A 20,972-nucleotide genomic window follows, 5' to 3' on the forward strand; every position below is an offset into this window, starting at 1 on the left:
TCAAATGTGTTCCTAGTACCAAAAATATTTTTGCAGGTTATATCATAAACTAACAGTTAAGCTGCAGGTGAGAAACTTACTGTTGTCATAAAAATACAGGAAATAAACTTTTACCTAAACTTACACCTTGTTAGATAGAAGATGTTGAGAAGATAGAGACTTGAAGTTGAGAAACAGATACAGTGGAAGCAGTATGGCAAAAATGCCACTCAAGATGGAAAACAGTAAATATCTAGAGAGCACTGTATTTTACTGTGCCTTCAAAAGCTGGAGACTAGACGTGGTGTCCTGCAAGGTCCTTTACAGCCATGCAGTCTTGTGTTGCTGAAATCCAAGGAGCTGGTCCTCTTAGACCACTGATTCTCTTAAGTCCTACTTAAAAAGCAAGCAAATAAGGAAGATTCTGTTTCCCTTCTTTAATTTCTCCTCTTCAGCTGCTTTTCATTTTAATTCTAATAAAAATGCCTTTATTATGACACAGAATATCTTGTTATTTCCCAAAATACTTCTACAGTGTCAGTGGTGCACCTAGTAAAGATTGTGTTGGTAATCCCAAGTCCTGTTGATTTTGCATATGCTTACTTTGCATGTAAGTAAAGAAAAGAATGCAGATGCATACTATCTAATTCATATAAAGATAATTAAGCACTGTTTCTCCACCACCACCATGCTCCCCCCTCCCCAAGATCACTTTGAAGTGTCTACTAAGCATATTAATGTGTTTTCTGTGGTCACTGCGTTTCAGTATTTTGGCTAAAAAAGTCTTTTTTCTCAAAATTGATTTGGTCTCTTTTTTTGCTTAACTGTAAAGAGGGAGGCATTTTTTTTGCAAAGCAGCAAGCAGCAAGAAAGTGGAGACACTGGTATTTCCAAATTTCTCTAAAGCAGTCTCTTTCTGAGATTCACAAGTAATGCTGTTCTCTTCAGCAGATTTTTTGAGTATCATTTTTACCAGAGATGACTTCTGGTGATATCAGCATCTATAATTTAAAAACAAAATATGAAAGAGTTATTATTCTAAAGAGACAGAGATATTGAAGTTACTTACCTGGCTGAAAGCAGCAGATGCCAAAATATGCAGAAGAGAAGCTGGTTAAGTTGTCATGTCTGCCTATGCTGGTTCGTTCCGCCTCACTGTTCCTCGGTTGTGCTGGTAGAACTGCTGAGAGGGGCTGGACTGCTGTCGAAATCGGTCGCTGAAAGGATTTAAAAAATACTGTCTTCTGATCCCCCCTTTTTTGTTTGGGGTATTTTAAATTCAGGTCAGTTTCAGGTTGTAGTGTTCAAGGGATATATTCCACTCCTTGCTTGTAAGTTGTTTGCCAAATGATGTTTTGTGCTTACCTAGTGAATTACTTTGAAAGGTGTTGCAGAAAAGACACATACTTGTTACAGCTCTGTTGAGAAGAATGCCTGAATTAGAGTTGTGGTATTGTGAAGTGAAACATTGTATTAAAATAATACTTTGGAAAATCATATTAAAGAAAAATCAAATATACCACCTATAGCAGACAATAGAAGCATATTTTGATAGGGTTTTGTTAATTAAGCTTAATAACATTAATTGTGAACACTAGTAAAGACTATTGAAGATTATAAGGGCTGTCCATTTTTCAGTGTGATCAAAATGCTCGCATATGTGTTCAGATGTGTTTTAAGTGCTGCTTAGTTCTGATAAATAACAACTATGTCTGATAAACAGGTGTTAGTTGATCAGCATCTTTAGTGGGATATATTTCTATGGAAACATTTTATTTAATACTGTGTTTCAGTAATATATTTTACAGGAAACATTTAGTTTGAGTAACACTCTTCTCTCTGCTGTCAGACTTGGTAGAATACAAAATAAGCCAAGTGATAAGTGGCAGCTGGAAGAGGTCAGAAATTGTTGACATTGCATCATGATAAAGATTCTGACTGCAAATCATTAAGCGTTTACTTAAGTTGATTTAGAAAAGGGCATAGACTGATCAGGTACTTAACTTTGAGAATATACATAAAATTTTTAGGAAATGGGCTTAGATCACTGAGTTTTTAAAGTAATAAACAAAGACATCAAAGTACTTGAGTTAGAAATCAGAGCAGCAAAATATGTTGATAGCTTGGTAGCTATTAATGCATAACCTAATGTATCAATACTACTGTATGCAATATGATCGTAGTGTATGTAGTCTGGAGGTGATGACAGTAGTAATATGACAGTTGAAGTTATTCATTCGACAGTTGAAGTTATTCATTCAACTGTATAAATATCCCTGTTGAACTTTAGATTTAACAAAACATTTCCTATGGAGGTAAATTTCAGGTATTTTCATTTTTTGACAGCTCCATGAAATGAACTTCCCTATTTATATTCTTAGGCAGGAAAAATGATACAAGTAAAGTTCTGTGCTTTGTGCTGGTACTTTTTCTCTTAAAGCACTTCTAAAACCTTTTTTTCTTTAGAATAGTCTTAAAAATACCATCTCATAAAATAAAATAACTGCCTGGAATTCCTTGAAGCTCATGGTTTGGCTTCTGAAGTTCTTAAACAAATAGACTGTCAGAAATCAGTGAGGGTTCATTTCCAGGATTAATGCTTCATTCACAATAGATTCTTTGCAAGATCAATACCCTGAAATATCAGAAGATTAAAGATGTATCGGATACCAAAAACACCAAACATTGTTTTAATTACTCAAATAGAAGAAAGCTGGATAATTTTTGCTTGCCTATGAAGAATGTTCTGCTTAAGCCAAAACAAATTCTTTACCAGTTCTTTTAGAAAGTCTGGAAGTATTTAAGTTTTTCTCCTCTGCTTATGAGACAATGCCTGTTAGTGAGCCAGTGCTACATGGGATAATACTCTACATTTGTAACAACCTGTCATTCAGCTGGTCAGTAAGCTAATTAAGTATGTTTGTTAATTGTTTCAGTAATACGGTTTATTAAGTTTGAGGTTTCTTATTCTCTTTGTCGTGCCTATAGGGGGAAAAACCCCTCAACAATCCAAGGTCTGTGCCTGTTGAATAGTTTACAGAAAGTTAAACAGTGTATCCATTCACTTCTGCTATTGTGGTATGTGAAATGCAGTCGTTTGAGCTGAATCCCAGAGTCATTAGCCTTTAACTCAGGCAAAGCAGCTATCAATTTCAATCATACTTAATCATGTGACACTCTCTTATTTACGCTTGTATTGTGGTTTTAACTAACAGCTTATGACAGGGATTTGTAGATGGGTCACACAGGAGTGGGAGTCCCAGGAAAGGTTGTGGTCCCTCAGCCAGAATCCTCTGCTGTTGCCCTGAGACTAATTGCCAGACTGGGCTTTCTACTGCACTTTACAGGGAGCTGAATAAATTCCTTCTACTGCCTTAGCAGAGGGATTTCGAGGATATAATCCTTCCTTTTCCCTGGCATTGGAAAATGCATGAAACCCTGGTGGCAGTGCACAACTCAAGTACTGTTAGCGCTCCAAGGCTGTGGAGATGGGGCAGAGGCTGGAGTCTGGACAGACAAACAAAGAAGTGATGTGGCTTGGGGTGGCCTTTGTGCACCAGCACAAGGTCAGCCAGAATTTCAGTCTACCAGTGGGAATATTCAGTACTTCCTTCAGTTATATAAAATATTGGCATAGAAGCCCAGGCACGCATTGGGAAAAATATGTGGATTCAAAACAATACTTTCAGTGTCTGTGAGTGCTTTACCCAGGAAGAACTTTGTTTTATAGCAGTACCATGTGTGCCTTATACTGCTGCTACTGCTGACCCTCTTTCAGCACAGTTGAGCTCTTATACCAGTCCTTCATGACTTCTTTGCCTTCTGAACCAGTAAACATTATCTCCAAATTGCAAGCTTGTGACAGAGGTATCATTCATGAAAATCTGTTCTTTTCCAGAAGCCCTCTGGAATACAAGCTAGATTAGTTTAAAATATGTGTTGGATGATGGATAGAAAATTGTAAACCTAAGCTTAGGGAATGGCATCATCTTCATGTATAATGCAAGTTGTATGCTTGTGTTTAGTTTCCCTGCTTATTTTAGGTTCATATTTATGTGTTGGAGTTGTGTTGAATGGTGACACAAACTAAAAATAGTTATGGATTCCCCCAAGTGACTTTTCCAGTCACTTGTGACTCAGAGACTGGAACAGACTGTCTGAAGAACTGATGAGTTCTTCTCAGTAGTAGGAAGTGGGTAAGACTTTTGAAGTGGATAGAAATTACCTAAAAGTTTTTGAGACCTGTAGAAACAGAGCTTCAGTTCATTGATGCTTAGGGCTTGTGAAAGGAAGGAGCATCTTAAGAAACTGTAGCTGGCAAGGAAAAAGTTTGTGCAATGCCATGAGTTTTGGAAGTATCTGAAATCCTATTAGATGTACCAGAGAAATCAGGGTTTATTAGCCGTAGAAGAGCTCTCTGTTTCTGTTTGGCTTAGGACTTTGCAGAACAGTCATTTTTTCTGATGCATAGCTCCAAAATTACACAGATCTTACACCACTAGGAGCCCCATGTGGCAGTTGCTTTTCCTTGCTGTCCAGTTTCTACAATGATCTGGACGTTAACCAAATTATCATTGATTCTTCAAGCTTTAATTCACCACAGAGGCAATGGGAGCAGCAGCTTTAATCATTGCCAGTTTTTACTGACAGGACTACAAACCACAGTTGCCAGATGACTCAGACTTTGGCATCTTTATTTTTGCTCATGGTTTTTATATGGAAATTTGAAAAAGTTATGACCACAGAGATCATGATTTTCAGTAGAGTGCAAATGCTGTAGCACCACACCTAAACTAAAAGTGGGCTTTAATCCATCTTCCTCCTCTTTTTTTTTTTTAACTTCTCCTTTGTTTTATATGCTTCGTTCATGATGGCATGTTGGCTCTCACATTAGTGAAGTCTTGCCTTGACACACACGAGCTGCTGGGATGTGTCCTTCAGGCTTGTGACCTTGCAGAGGAACACTAGGTGTTAGGTAATGTGCCTTGTTGCCCAAATGCTCCATTTCTGAGATCATAAGGGGAGGTGCAGCACCAGCCTTGATTCCTCCCACTTCTTTTTCGGAGAGAGGAGAGTTGTAAAACTGAGGACAAGGTGGGGAAAAGGGTTGAGTGCAAATTGGTTTGGTTTAGCTCAATCTCAGTAACAGTCACAGTATACAACTTCAGTAAATGACTTCTCTGTCTTTGAAGAAGCAGTTCTAGTTCTAGGAAAGGAATTGAGCAGCTGTAATTATAAAGTAAAACTGAGTAGCTGTGATTATTAAAGTAAAATGGTCCTTCCTAGAGCATGCCCACCTGGGATGAGGGTTGAGAAACCAGCATTGTTTAAAAATGTAACATGAATTCTCTAAGGTTTTAGGGCAAGCTACTTGGAGGAGGAGTACTCTGCAGTTGAAAGATTTTTGAGCTTCTGGAAACTGCAGCAAGGTTTCTGTATCATCTATCTAGAGGCAGTTGAAAGAGCTAGTTCGAATTCTTAAAACAGCCGAGTTGCTGCAGCAGAGGGAGTTGGGCAGAATTCCATTTGTACGTCTTGATGGCCTTTGTGAAGTACCAGGCCGAGAGCTGCTTCTGGAAATGAAACTCAGCAGACTCTGACTGATCAGGAATGGTCAATCTTGTACTAAACCTGCCAGTGCCCATGCCAAGGGAGTACAAGACGGCCTGAAAGATATATGTTCACATAGTGTAAGCCTGGGCCTGCATCTGAAAGGTGGGACTTGCTTTGGTACTTCACAGTTTCAACATAGCCCAACATCATCCAGGTGGGGGACTGTTTGTCACCCCTTGGAACAGGAAAATTTGTCACAAGACACTCTGCACATGGTAGTGTGAAAACAGACTCCTAAAGTTGCGCAATAACCAAGCAATCTCTTTTAACCTGTTTGGCCACTCTGTTCATTATGCTGTTCATGTGTCACCCTAAAATGAGGCTCACAGCACAAGAGGGGCTACCCCATGTGGGTGTGATGTACAGAGGCACGCTGTAGCTTCAGCAAGTTGCTCTGGGCTGAAAGCTCCATTTCATGAGGGAGGCTGGCTTTCACTGGGACAGAGGATGCTCCTGGCTGCTCACACATCCCTTGACAGATGTCTAAGCATCATATGCAGCAAGTGCTGAGGGGCTGCAGGTTGCACATTACAGTTTGATGTTTAAACAGTGAGCTGGTGCTACTTTTAATTTGATTGGTGCCTGAGGAGTATCTGTGGAAAAGGGAAAGAGAAGATAGCTGGGATGATGCCTTGGCAGCCTTCCCTATGGAAAAAGGGGACCCTTTGATGAGTCAGAGCCCTGACATTGTGGGGTAGCCTGCTATCCTGTTAGTAGTCACATTGTGGAGCTGCACAGAGTAACTGTACTTCAGAAACATTGACTCATGGGTGTCAGTACGATTAAGAGCACACTGGAAAAATTTTGGGAAGGTGGGAGGAAGCTGTCAGTGCCTGTGCATTCTGCATGCTTCCCCACTGCAGTGACTCAGTTACCAGCCAAAGTGAAAGCGACCACAAGGCCACAGCCTGTACCATAAGATGAGCCAGCTATCTTGAGCTGCAAGCTAAGCAGCAGTGATCATTTGGGTCAGAGGTTTATATGCTGTCAGGAAGGAACTTTAGACTGGGGAAGGTCTGTTCATACCGTACTGAGAATTCACACTTCAGCACGTTTGAATTGTTTGCTGCAATGCCTATTTATATCAGCATTTGCTTTGAAAGTGTTACTAAGTGCAGCTGTTGTGCACTTCTCTTGCACATTTTGCACTTCCATTTTATACCTAGTTGACTGGTTTAGATTTATTTTTTAATGTCTGCATCTCAAATACATTTAAGCTTTTTTACCATGAAAGATGGAAGAAAAATGCAAAAGTCAAGCCCATAACTAGTACCTTGTAAGCTTCTGAAAATTGTCTTACTAATGAAAAGCACAATAAGTAGATTCTTGATTGTGGGCAGTGGAGAGTATTGACCTCAAATTACTGCAAGGTTAATTTAAATATTTGCATGGGGAAAGAGACACTTGTTTGGAGTAACAGAGACGTCACTAACTTTGGCTTCAGTCATCTTATCTGTATGACCTTCTTCAGTATCTGGGCAGCAGAATCTGTCATTACAATTTGACAGTTTTCGGTCAGTGGTCATAAACCTTAAGTTGGCAGGAAGTTGAGGCTTTTTAATAGGAAATAACACTGTAGAAATCAGTCATACTTTTTGTCTTTGAGAGTAATTAGAAAAGTATTTGAGATAATTCATACAGCTTTTGAAAAAGTGAACGAGCACATTTTTGAGGAAACACGTAGGGAAAAGGTGCCAATGGAAAGTTACTACCTTGGAAACTACACTCGTTCTTGTGACATACTGTTCTTTTCTGTTTCTTTCTCCTCCCTTTCAAGTTGATGCACAGGAAGATAACAATATCACCTAATTTACTTATGCCTGCATAGAGAGCCATTGCAATGCATGGGCACTATTTCAGTTCAGCTGAGAGCTCCAGTGAATCTTCAGTGTCTTAGCAAGAGGTTGACCCAAGACGACTGAAAAAGAACATTGTACTAGAAGTGAGCATCATACAGTATCACTAACCGGAGTATTCTTTGTCTTGACTATTCCAGTGTGGCAAAGCACTTCCTGGCCTTTCCAAGCAAGAAGACTGCTGTGGAACCGTGGGTACTTCCTGGGGTTTTAACAAATGCCAGAAATGTCCCAAGAAGCCATGTAAGTGCTATTTTGTTGTTATTCTCTGGATCAGTTATGGCTTTTTTTTCCCCCTCAAGTAGTATTTTTCCTTTTCAGGGGGTGGGGAAGGAACCTAGTAGAAAGAATAGGCTATGGTTTGATTTGGGATAGGTTGCAGAAACTGGAATTCTCCTGCATGCCAAAAGAGTTACAATATGCAGGCACAAAGTGCAGCCAGCAAAGTTAATGTTGTTGGGTCTTTCCCTTCTTCCTCCTCCTTTAAGTCAGTGATGCACTGTGGCGTTTTCTCAGTGCAGGAAGGATAATGACATTGAATCATCTTGCCTTTTCCAGCTGGATTTATTTTTTGAACAGAAATGTTAAATTATAGAGGCGCCAGTTACTGCTTGGAGAGAATGCAGTGACCTCTTGGGACTGCAGATGAACTTTCAAGTTTGGAGCCAAAGTTTTTCAGGCTCTAAATTGTCAATTACGTTTATGTTTTTTCCTCTATTTTTGAAATATTTTCCTCAACAATTAGGCAATGACAAAGAGTTTCCTCACAGTTTTGTTAGGATTTGACATCATATGAGAAAGAAATTTCAAATTATTTGCATGATAAGTGAAGCTAGTCTCTTAAACCTTTTGTGAATTACATTACTGTTGCAAAGTAATAGTAATACCACCCTGTCATGTCATATTTTCACCACTAAATGAAAGATGAGAAAAGATAATGTAATCTCTGTTTTGTAGGTGGAGAGGACCTGCATTTAATGAGCCAAAAACAGTGTAGGGAGTTGCAGTCATTCTTATGTAGGACTTCAAGGCCACTGTTACTTGTACAGATAGCAATGCTGGGAACATGTTCAGTGTTTGATTTATTACTTTTTAAGTATATTTTTGTCTGCAAGTCTTAATGTGGATATAAATACAATTCCAGCAGAAAACCTGCTGTTACTTCTACTTCTCTGACTCCTCCTTCCACAGGAGAGTCTAATATAAATTTATGCTGGCTCAGTCTGCTCTGCTAGTTTATGAAGCATTTAAATTTTGTGGTTTGGAGTATGTTTATGTTCTGATGTGCTTCCTAAAGAGAGCCTCCTTGGGGTCTTTGAGGGCCATAGTTAATAAAAAACTGGCACCTAAATTTTTATTCCTGTAGCACGTAAATACAGTTTCTAACAGAGACATACATTCTGCATTGGTGTATGCATTGTGAAATGTGTCCTGATTTTATAGCTTTCTCCAACAAAGTAGCAATTTGAAAGACTACAACTGAAAGTCTTGTTCATGAGAAGCATGCAGGCATGTGAAATGTTGCTTAGTGGATGTAGGTGCACCATGAGAGGGATCACAAAAGCCTGAAACATGTTCGAACCAAAAACTGGTTGGAACTACTCATACAGATTTTTGGTGCCTGGTTCAAAGGGAAGCCCATTTGCTAGCTCTTCACATCTTAGATAAAACACTGGTCACCTCGGCCTGGAATCTACAATGGACAGTGCGTTGATCAGGCAGCTGCTTAATGCCAACATGCTCAGCATGATGTTAGGGGCGTGCAAACAGGAAAACACTGGGACAAACCATATCTGAAATCCTGGTCCCCAGATACTTCCTAGGTACATACAGAGAAGTGCCCAAACTTACCCTGAAATCTCTCCTGAAGTGAAGTCTGCCACCTTTTTTTCAAAGCACTGAGTAAGAATATTTTTTTAAAAAATGCTAATTAGATGAGCACTGTCCTTTTATTATAAAGATTAATGGCTAGCACACTTGCTTAAGATGGGACAATTCAGAGTTCCTTTATCTGCCAGAATAATTTCTAATCTACATTTTATACCTATGAGGAGATGACCTAACCCATAAAACATAGAAACAATTCTTGGAACAGGACTGGGCACCTAGTCTTTTTCCCAGTGTACTTAATTATTTATGGTATGAGTCATGCTCACTCCTGCATTCTGGTTCAATCTGGAACTGTTTTTTTGAATGTAACTATGATTTCAAGAAGAGACAGAGAATGTTGCCACTTGGAATAATCCTGTCCTTATGATTAAAGCATTCCTGCAAAGTAAGGGTTTGGGTCTCCTAGACATAATGGGATACATTTCTCATCCTTTTAGGTGGGAGCTTTCACTGTACGTTAGTGTTTTAAGAAGGGAGGAGATGATTGTTCTGTTTCTGAAAACTGTCTGCTTTCTCCAGATTAAAATATAGTGTCATCTACCACTACATTGTATCAAGAGTATGATTCGGTTAGGTGTATGCTTCAAGAATATTCACTGAATCTGTTAGGAAGCTTTGGTAGAAGTATATATATTTTCTTAATCTAGATTTGATTTAGGGATGAGTTAAGCATGATGCTGTTCAATCATGCCATGAATTGCAGCAATTCTGCTTGGGTGTAAATGATGAACATTCAGATTTCTAAGAACTTAAGGTGATTTGGAGTGTTGCAGGAGTTTAAGTGATCTTAGAGTTTTATAGATGTTCATTTTGAACTTAGGCACACCACTTGAACTTTCAGGTCTGTTTTGCATCTGGGCCTAAGTGTCCTTTGGGCACAAGTGTCATATTAAGCCTCATGTCAGTATCCAAGTGTTATGCTTCCATAGACCAAACAATTTCCAAAGATAAATGTAAATTTATGATAAGATGTAATGAAAGAGTAGAGTGGCTGTGTATGGATTTGTATTTCATCATGTTGTTGGTTGGTAGGGTTTTTTTTTACAATAATGAGAATGTTCTGGTGGTAAAAAGACTATGTATTAGACATATGCTTATGAAATTATATATTTATATATTTTATATTTTTATGTATTAATATAGTATATCTATATTTGTATTATGTGATATTGGGTAGAAAAAACTTGGGAGTCAGGCAAATTGTTAGTAAGTTATCAGTTAAGTGATGTCCTTGGTAGTTTCTCAGCAGGCAGAGTTAGTCCCACATTAGTCCCATGTAATTTTGACCTGTTCTGATACTTCACTGAATTGGTATTACACTGCTTATTGTAGACTTTCTGGAAGCAAACAGACTTCCTTTTGCTTTTATGGTTTTACGCTTCATAAACTTTGTTTAAGGTTGACCTCTTTCTGTAAAAATAGGTTATCAGGTTGCATTTAACATGATCTTCTGTGAAACCCGCTTCAGCAAACTTCTTAAACATATACTTCAGTCTCATTAGCAGGCACTTTTCTTCGCCCTTTAGTCAACCACTTAATGATGTACGTAAGTTTGCATACATCTTGTTCCCACAGACTTAAGTAGGACTTTGTCCCTTTGTAAAGAGGTACTTGTATGCTTTGGGTGATAGCTACTGCTCAGGCAGGCTTCTGCCTTGTTGCAGTTTCAAGTATCTTGGCCTGAGACAGCTCCCATGTCTGTAAGTTTACAGGTTGTTCAGTATTACTGAAAAACAAAAGGAATTTTGGAACAGATCTCCACTTTTGAAGGCTTCTGCAGAAGATGACTTTTAAGACAAAGTGCATTTCTGTGTTACATGGGGAATGTTATGACTGTTCAAGCTTCTTGCTAACAGTTAATAATTACAAACAGGTTGTCTAAATGAGTAAAGGGTAAGTAATGTAGGACTCCATCCAGCTCCCATATGGATCACTAGCCATCAGTGAACAAGCTTCTTACTCTACTGTGACCTGCTTGGATTGCTGCTCTTTGTAGAAGGAAGAAAACAGCTGCTAGTAAGCCACTCTTTCCGGCTCGGTGTGGGAGTAGGAAGATGAGGAGGGAGGGAGAGGTTAAGATCTCTGATGTCACTCCACCACTGCACTTGCTAGAGCAGCTGAGTCACCCTGGAAGGGAAAATGTGTTGCTGCACTGGAAAAGGCCTGGCACAGCTCATGGGCTAGTCTCCATCTACAACTGGAAGAGCTCTGGTCTCCTCTGCCAGGCTGTACTGCAGGGTACTACTCCTGCCCACAAAAAGTTGAGACTTTCATGGTTTTAGTGTGAATTGAATCATGTCTGTAATGGCAAACACAGATAAGTTAGGACATAATCAGTGCAATTATGAATCTGCCTCTAGCAACATAAGCATTAGGAGTTTCATTGATATTTTTGGGGACCAGGAAGGAATATATTAATGCACTGCACTTTTGTAAATGTCACCTTAAATTTCAACTGGTTTTAAGATTAACATTGTGAAAATATTGGAGCTGCCTTGAAAATAAGTGTGTAGCAGCCACTTTATGGTGAGAGATGAAATTTTCAAATCTTAATTCGTGTTAGAGTGATTGTAGTCAATGTAAAGGTGGAGAAGTATGCGTTGAAAACTGTAAGAACATTGTTGCTATATTTTCATCTGTACTATTTTTGTGTTTTTAAGCAATTGCTAAGGAGAATCGCATCATTCTAATTAAACAAATATTTTAAGTAATTCACAGCAATTTGAAATAAAAGTATCTCACTCCAGAAACTGCTACTCAAGATCATCACTTAAATTTTTCCAAAGAATAGGAAAAGCTTTAGAGCTAATGAAAATAATTCTTTTTCTTTTTTTCCCCACCCTTATAGTCAACCAGTTACCAGTTTTAAAATAAGCTGCAGGGTTAAATGTGCAATTCAGGCATTGTATGTGAAGTGAAGCCAAGTAAAAATATTATCCCACTTAGTTGTTCTATCTTTTTTGACAGTTTATATACAGTAAAGATGGAAAGTAATGTGTTTTGATTTGTTGGGGGGGGGTTGTTTGGTTGGGGTTTTTTATTGTTTTGTGGCCTGCTGAACATTTAGAATACTTTTAAAGGAAAACAAAAGATCTGGCCAAATGTTAGATAACTCTGTTGTAGCATTCAAATTATGAAAAACTCTCTAGACTCTTAGTAAAGGCACTTGTGTGATCATAGTGCCAAAAGTTTAGTCCTATACATTTAATAAAGTACTGGGATTTGCCAAGAGGTTAGCTTTTAATGCATAACCATACAAAGAAGTTACTGCTCTCATTTATGAAGATATAATAGTTTAAGAATCAATAAACAGTTTTCTGTAGTCTCAAAAGCAACATTAAGTGTAGGAAAGAAACAATAAATAAAAATATAAAACTAGTTAAATGAACACTTTCTATTTTGGCAAAATTGTATTTAGTCTGTGTTTTGCAGTGGTGTTATGCTCCTGACAGTTTACACTGATCAGCCAGCAACAGTCTTCTAAAATTCAGCAGCTTTGTTAGGTAAATTACAAATGTGCCTTTGTCTTCTTTTGTTTTTTTTTTTAAGTTTATTTGCATCTATTTCCTCTGTATTTCAAACATTTTTTAATTTATTGTGGCAGGAGAAATGGTATCCAACAATTTTGCTTAACATTGAAGATACTTTTACTTTCTAAAGCTGCTTTCAGTTTTAAAACCATTGAGTTTCCATCATGAATCTTGAGCTTTATCTTTTCCCAACATGATATTCGTAGCTGGTTTGGAAAAGTAATTATTTGAATATTTGAGGACAACTAAGATGAAGGATAACATCCTGATTGCAAAGATTTCTTTTTTTGGAAAAAAGAATAACTGAAAACTCCAGTGGTATACACATGGAAAGAGGTGAAAGTAAGGTTATCTGTACAACCTTTAGTTTTGATTTCTTGACCTTCCATGCATCATATAATCTTACAATGATTTTTTTAAACAGATAATCAGGTGTCAGACTCTCTTAATAAGCATATAAATCAGCAGTATTTAACTGACATAATTTTTTTTTCTTCAGCATACCATGGATACAGTCCTATGATGGAATGCCCACAAGGCTACAAGAGGATCAATGCTACGTTTTGTCAAGGTATGACAGTGTCCACAACTGATTGTCTTTATTTTGAGTACCAGTTTTTTGTAAGAGATTATTTGATATGTATGACTTGGATTAATTAATCCAATTGATATGTATTTGGGAAAAAAATGTTGAGGCTACTTTTAATGCTTTCCAAATACTGGCATCTCCATAGAATGTTTTTTTGCTCTGGGGCAAAAAAGCTTTTAAATCTTTTATGTGTACTCTCATTTTCTTTGATGTATAAAGATGACTTCATAAGGATTCATTTACTTTGGTTGTCAGTAGAAATACACTGTTCTGGCAGTTCTTTTGCTAAGCATTGAACTTGCAGACTTGCTCATTTAAGTCAGATGAAATTAGCAATATAGAATAAATTGGGGGGGGGGGGTTTAATAGATTTATGGATTCCCATCTATAATCATGAAAGTACGGAGTAATTGGAGAACAATTATTTTGGACTGAAAAGGTTAGACACAACAGTACTCAGAAAAGCCACGTAATGTTACTGGCAATTGGAAATTAAAAACTGTGCATACCTGGCTGCCGTGTAATGTGGTGACCCATGTACTTCAAGAATGTGTATAGTGCAGGTGAGGAGATATGGAATTAGATGCTGCATAAGTTCTGTTACTCCAGGATTACGCCCTGTATCTCCTGGCTGTAAGCACAGAAGTTACCCAAACATGAAGGGTTTTGGGATCTGCAGAGATCCGTACCTGGCAGGCTAGTCAGTTTGTTGTACTAGGTTTTGATAGGTTTTTTTCCCCTGACACACTTTTGTATTCCATAACTAATACTGCAAGAAATATCAGGCTTGAAATAGTTTGGTTTACTATTGCCATCATCATCCCAGAAGAGAGCCGTAGACTCTAAATATAACTTGTGGTTGATACATGGAAATTTGTAACCTGGAGTTTAATCAGACAATAGGACTTGGATTATCCTGCCAGGAAGTAGACTGTTGATGAATTGTGCATGGGGACAAGCTCATAACTTTCTGGAGACAACACAGAATGGTGACCGCTGCAGGTTCCCCTTATTGCCTTATCAAGGCTGGGATGGCTCCTCTGTAATTTACTCACCAACACACTCCAAAAAGGAGGTGAAAATAAGGAGGAAACTGGGAGAAGGAATACCCATGAAACAAAGCCAGGATGAAGTTTAGTCCTATTGATGTGACAAGAATACCATTTTCTTTCAGAGGGTCAGGATTTTGACCTTGGAAAAGTTATCAGGAAAGCTAGCTTTGTATGTGAAGGCTGTTGGCAGAGTGGATTTCAGTCCTGAAATTGTCACTAGCATGTTTTTCTCAATGGGTCAGGCAAAAGTATCCTGTTTGTGTTTATCTGAAGCAGACATGCTTTTCTAGAAGAGAAGAGGGCAGGGCTAATATGGAGCAAAGCAACATCAATAGCCGTGAAGAGAAAATTGTTCAGCTGCTGGCAGGGGAGTATTTGTATTCTTGTAATAAAACTTACAATTAAATTGGAAAACAGTGGCACAGCCTGTCCATATGCAAGTATACATTTTAATTAGATTATTCTTTGCTGAAAGGGTGTGCATGCTGTGTCCGTGCTCAGAAAGGGCCAGCGTTGCCAGACCAAATAGTAATGGGGATATATTTCCGAATCCCTGCCTGCAGCTAAAGGAGACTGCTGTTTTCACCTAGATACCCACCAACTTTCAGTGCCATTGAAAACTCAGGCCTAAAAGCCTAATTAACCTTTTGCTCTACATTGTTTTTGCAGTCAAAAATCTCTTTAGTTTAGGAAGCCTATGTAGTATTAGTGTGATTAATAACCAGATCCTGATTTTTTTTCCTTTCAAGTGAGTGAACTAATGTAATGAAACATTCTTCTCTCTAATGTGTTATGTAGGGCAACAAAGAACCATCTGTGGGTATGCTAATTTGAACAGTTTAGTGTAATTGCTATCAAGAAAGCTTTTTTCCCCCTCAGTAATTATCTTTTCAGTGAGGTGATTTATTACATCTACACACATGGATGCCCTAAGGCTGTCATTAAAGCCAAAATACAGCTTATCAGAGTTACAACTTCTTTGTCAGAATCTGCATGCGATGCTAATTCCTGGTTCCCTGTTTAGAATTATACTTACTGATTCCTTCTTCTACTAATAGTTTTCTTGGAAAACTGAAATAGAATGAAAAAAAAGCTGGTGAAAAGCTTGGATTCATTTTTCAGGAAACTAACATATTGCCAATAGAGCACTTTAAAAATCTTATCTTGAAGAACTGGAAAGATACCTGAACACTTGTTGGTTTTCAATGCAAAGTAAAAAGTTAGGCATGGAAGTTCTTCAAAAGTCCTTGTATGCTTAAAAATTAAATATATATGAGCTTGCAGAAACTAGTACTTTTTTGTCGATGGATCATATTCTGTAATCATGTGCTCTGGGGACTTCAAGCTCTTTTCCCTTGGCTTCACTATGATTTAAGGTAAGTTTTGAAAGTATATTCTGCACTCCTACATTTGTCCCTAAAATATAGCAATAACATTGTTTTCTCTGCAAGTTGTGTATACTTTTTATTACTTGTAGCTTCATTACTTTTAAGTAATAAAAGAGCTTTGCTTCATAAGAAATGCTGTTTAATGTTACTTAGCTACTAAGTTAACAACCTTCTTTCAAAGAAGTTCTTTTATGATGATCATGCTGAGAAATGAATATATCTCCAGAAACTGGGCTGGGTTGCTATTTGGACATTGATTATGTGTTTGAAAAGTGTGGCTCTGCAAACTTGTGTTCCAGTAAATTCCACGCAGAAGTACAAAACAAGTTGGATTGATTTCTCCTGCTGCTACTCTGTAAGCTCACAAAAATCAGTGGGTCATTTCTTAGAATGAGCAACTGTTTTTTTCTGTAATTTAAAAAAATACATATTGCAGTAGTTTCATTAGCAACCAAACCTTTTTGTTTGTTTCACCCCTTGTTCTCACTAATCAGATTATTGTTGAAACAATCAACTATAATGGAGGCAGTAACATCTGGATATTTTTCTTAGAACTGAGGATATTAATAGCTGTTAACAATATAGATATAGCAGAAACAGTTGGAACAGTATTTTCAGTGGTGTTGGTAGGTGCAGTTGTAACTGATTTTCATAAAGAGAATAAAAAATGGTGCCTGCATATTAAGCCAATTTGGAGAACATACAGTCAGATGGCATTCCTAGTGAAGCCTAGCATATACCTACCAGAATGAGTCAAATTTTCATAAATGAGACATAAATTATATATTCCAATCTTAATTTGCGACATGAGATATTGTGCATATTAAAGCACTTCCTGCATGAAAACATCTGTCAAAGCAGATATTACTAAATAACATTTAATGACTGACCACTAGGTCATTTCTAATTAAGAAGTTGCTTTGGAAAATTCTGATTAGTATATAATTGATCTAGAAAGGTTGCTTTACATAAATGTAGTGAAGTGTATTAAGTACGTGCAGTTCTTATTGGAAGGGAAGTTACTAACTTTGCCTCAAAAAGAGATAAATATTTTCTATTCATTTTTATTACTTAGTCATTTAAACAAAGTCAGTCAGTGTTTGAAAACCATAGAAATTTGATTTCAGAGCTAAGTGCAGAAGTCCCCCTTCAGAAATTTAGCTTTCCATGGTGCTTAGGCCTGGAATCAGCTTTGGGCTGCTGCTGTTGCCATTGCTTTTGTCCTCCAACACGAGGCACTTGGGACAGAGGGGATGAGAATGGCTGCAGTACTTCCTACCCACCAGTTTATTCTGAATATTTCAGTGCAGCGGCCAGGGCTGTGGGGGTCTGACTAGGCTTTCTGCTTCTACAAGTTCCCTTTCTTGGTCCAGTTTCCATAAGAACCTTCTGAATATCATGACTGTCCTAGCTGGAGGCTGTTGCATATTTAGTTTTTATGCCTCATCATCTGTCATGTGTTGTCTTAAAAATTGTGGAATTGTGGACTTATACATTGTTTTCTTCTGTTTATGTGTCTTTGAAAAATCTGAATTTTTCATTCTCTTTTCAGACAGATTTATTCACGTAATCAAAAGTCACCTACCAAATGTGTAAAATAGAAAATTCATTGTATACAAATGGGATCTGTTGTTTTAAAAAAGGGATTATTAATTAATGCTAAATCACTTTGTAGTGTTCTTCAGTCTTGTTTATGAAAATTTTAGATGTCTTTCAGTTAGTTCAATGTAATATAGTGGAAAATCCAAACCCTGGTCCAATTCTGATAGTTGACACTATTGTTTCAAGGTTATCGGTGCTTCTGAAAAGAAATTTGACTGCATTCTTTACATGAATGGTAGCGATGATTTCTTTCAGAAAACAAATTAAAGACTATTTTTGTTTACATCTGCATTGTTCAAAATTCTTATAGTGACCCCTGACTTTTTTGGACTCATAGACTGTTTTTCTTCAGCAAAAATATTTTCTTAAAATTAACAGATATATTTAAATAACATACTGTCTCCGGATTGCAGCTTTGACCAGAACACATTAAGAAACATGTACGTTCAGTTCTAGAATTTTGTTTCTAAGTTAAATGTGGTTAAATGCTTCAAGCTGTCATGATGCTGATGACCATAAAATCAATGTTTTAAGCATGGAGATGAAAGAATTCATTTCATTTTATAGGAATGTCTCAAATTTCACTATGTCTGTGACCAAATATGGGCCTCACTCACTATCTGAAAAGGGTAGAGAGTGGACTTGCTCCACGGGTCCAAATGAGCTATGGCTCAAAAGGCTGAAGGCAGAGAAGACAGCTTTACACCACCTTAGTGTTTCCTGCATTTCTGCATTAGGCCAGCTGGGCCTGGGTGGTCTGAAGAGCTGTTATAATGGTTAACGCAGCCAAAACACAGTGAACGTCTTCCTAAATATTCTCCCAGCTGGAGGCTGCCAAAGGGAAACACTACAAAGCTGATATTCCAACTGTCAGCTTTTGTAGGCTGGTCGATAGCAGAACAGCTGTCTGCTGATCAGCTAGTCCTTCTGCACCATTCCACTTGGCTGTAGCAGGCATCAAGCTCTTCAGGTTGGTTGACCTGTTAATGTATAGAAGACCAGTAGATTGTGAAGCATTTTCATATTTTCTTACTGAGGAATCTAACAAAGTATTTCAGTAAATGAGCAAATTAAAGGAGGTTACAGTAGCTTTATGATGCACCCAGAAAATCACTCAGCATGTTTTACAGTAACCAAGCAAAGCATACTCTTTCAGCAGTAAGAAACAGGTATAGATCTTGTCAGTAGGCAGAGGAATTTTTCCTAGGATTGGATGTTTACACTTGACATGGTTTATTATCCTTGGAGAAAGGACACTCAGGCTACGTTATGGTGTCATTAATCTGGAATAAAGTTGAAGTGTTTCACTTCCTGGATGTGATTGAATTAGGTCTGTCGTTGCTCAAGGACAGGTAGGAGAACATGTAGGTTTCCAACAGAAAACCAAAGTAGTGTTGAACAGCAGCTAATGCAGCCCCAAAGACTGTTATACTCTACTTTAAAAGCCATTGGAGAATGCAAGCAGAACATTGGAAGATAATACCTTCTGCAGCATGTTCTCCCCTACAGCACAGAGTTCTTCTATGCATTGTCATACAGTGGAGAGAAAAAGAGATTCTACTACGTTGTACCCTTCTGTACACAAAATACCTATACATTAGCCAGTATAGCCACAATACAAACCTGCTTTGTTTATGGGAATTTTAAATTTTATGAGGAGGCTTTGTCACTTACAATTGAGTACCTTAGAACAGACTTTGATCTCATATCTAACTTCTCCTTTTAAAGTTTTAATTCATACATTTCTTTTTTTGGTCATCACAATTCCCCAGTGTGCAATGCATGTAAGAGAACTGAACAGGTAAATCAATACATGAGTAAAAGAGCCTGACCCTCCTAATATAGTTTGAGACATTGAAAAGCCACTGGGGTTTTGGATCTTTAAGTAAGGAAGAACTGTTTAGAGAAAAGTAACAAAAGTTAAGTTGCTTTTCGAAAGTTTTCTTGGTTTTTGTTTCTTCTGGACTATTCAGTCCTTCCCTAAATCACAGTTACTAAAAGAAAGCAGGTTGTTGTATTAACTGTTGCCTGCACTTAGATTTAATGAAATTTAATTTAGTATTGTGATATTCAGCCTATGCAGTTGCAAATGTGTGTGTGGTCATAAGTAAATACTGGATTCAGTTCTTCATCTGATTCTTCGAACTGTTTCTGGAACAAGACTCTGGTAAAGCACTTTAAAACCACAGTTGTGTTTAGGGGTATTTCTAATGTAAATCCTTGAAGATTGCTTTACCTTGGACAAAAATCCAAATAAAATTTCTTCATGAATGTTCTTAGAAAGCAAGGAGAAAAAGCCATAAGTAAATTTTCATGTTTATTCGGAGTTATCCTTTCATTTCCATCTTCTATCTACTAATTAATATATGTAGAGTTCTTTGAAGGTTAAGTTGGTTTTGGACTTAGTAAAACTGTATATAATTATCATGATTTATAACAAGTTCAAGTTTAGCATGTGCTTTCTTGTTTAAAAAAATACCATCTTACGTGTTCTCATCTTCCTCCTTTGCCTCAGTCTGGTTTTTGAGGGTTGTGGCTGTTGTGTTTTTTGCAAGTCACGAAGATTACTTTGTAGTCACCCTCTTCACATAGGCAGACAAGCACTGAGTTAAGAAACTGTTGTTTTAGCTTGGTTTTTTCCCCAGGAAATTCAGTGGTAGTGAGTCATTAACACATTGCATTTTCTGAGAGCGGGTTGACCTGACACCCAGTAGACCTATAAAAATCTGTGGGAAGGTATCAGACACTTAACTGTTGTTGTTAAGAGAGCCTGTTTTAAGTTCTTAGTGGGGAAGATTGTGGGATAGATTAGCAGCGGTTTGGCGATGGTGTCTGGGTTGTTTGAGGCTGGGAGCACTGTGGTGGCTCTGGAGGAGAGCGTGGTGGCTGACCTCACCATATATCAAGCTGTGTGCTTAGAAGAGGATATAGGAGGAGCTGAGACACATCGGTCTCATCTGTACAGTACTGCAGCACCACTGTCATGACCCTAGTTATGGCAAAGCTTCTGTGCATTTGGATGAACTTGTGAGTCACCAGCAGGGCCTCTGGGATGGCATGTGGCTTCCACTGCCATCTCAACTGATCTAAAGTTAGAGTAAAGCTTTCATTTTTTGTCAAAATTTCATGGAGACCTACTACCAAATCTAGGAGCACAGCGTGTCAAGGACCAGTTCCATGTGTTTGACATATAATACTAAAGAATAGCAGCAAGGGGTCAGGCTGTCAGTACAGAATGACAATGCTTCTTTCATGTCAGTAGGATTATACCAGTTCATTACCATTGAGAAGGGCCAAGTCATTCACATTATCAAGCACCAGCTGTTACAAAATCAATGCTTTATTTGCCAGTTCTTCATAAATGATGAATAACAGCACCTACTGTTAGTCTGCTGTGGAGCCGTGCGAGGTGCTATGTGGAAAAGCTCCTTACTTAACCTTTGGGGTTTTTTTTCTCTATCACTAAAGCAGAG

The 20,972-nt window shown here is 37.9% G+C and overlaps 1 protein-coding gene across 8 annotated transcripts in view; it reads left to right on the forward strand.

Moving 5' to 3' along the window:
* LTBP1 (latent transforming growth factor beta binding protein 1) overlaps window positions 1-20,972 on the forward strand; it is a 197,264-nt gene that overhangs the window by 96,669 nt on the left and 79,623 nt on the right. For all 8 annotated transcript variants that reach the window (XM_040611957.1, XM_040611953.1, XM_040611952.1 and 5 more), the window contains 2 exons: window positions 7,589-7,691; window positions 13,368-13,439. In XM_040611957.1, coding sequence (XP_040467891.1) covers window positions 7,589-7,691; window positions 13,368-13,439 — 175 coding nt within the window. The remainder of the gene's footprint in view (window positions 1-7,588; window positions 7,692-13,367; window positions 13,440-20,972) is intronic.

This window comes from Falco naumanni, chromosome 12 (genome assembly GCF_017639655.2).
Source record: "Falco naumanni isolate bFalNau1 chromosome 12, bFalNau1.pat, whole genome shotgun sequence".
NCBI classification, from domain to species: Eukaryota; Metazoa; Chordata; class Aves; order Falconiformes; family Falconidae; genus Falco; species Falco naumanni.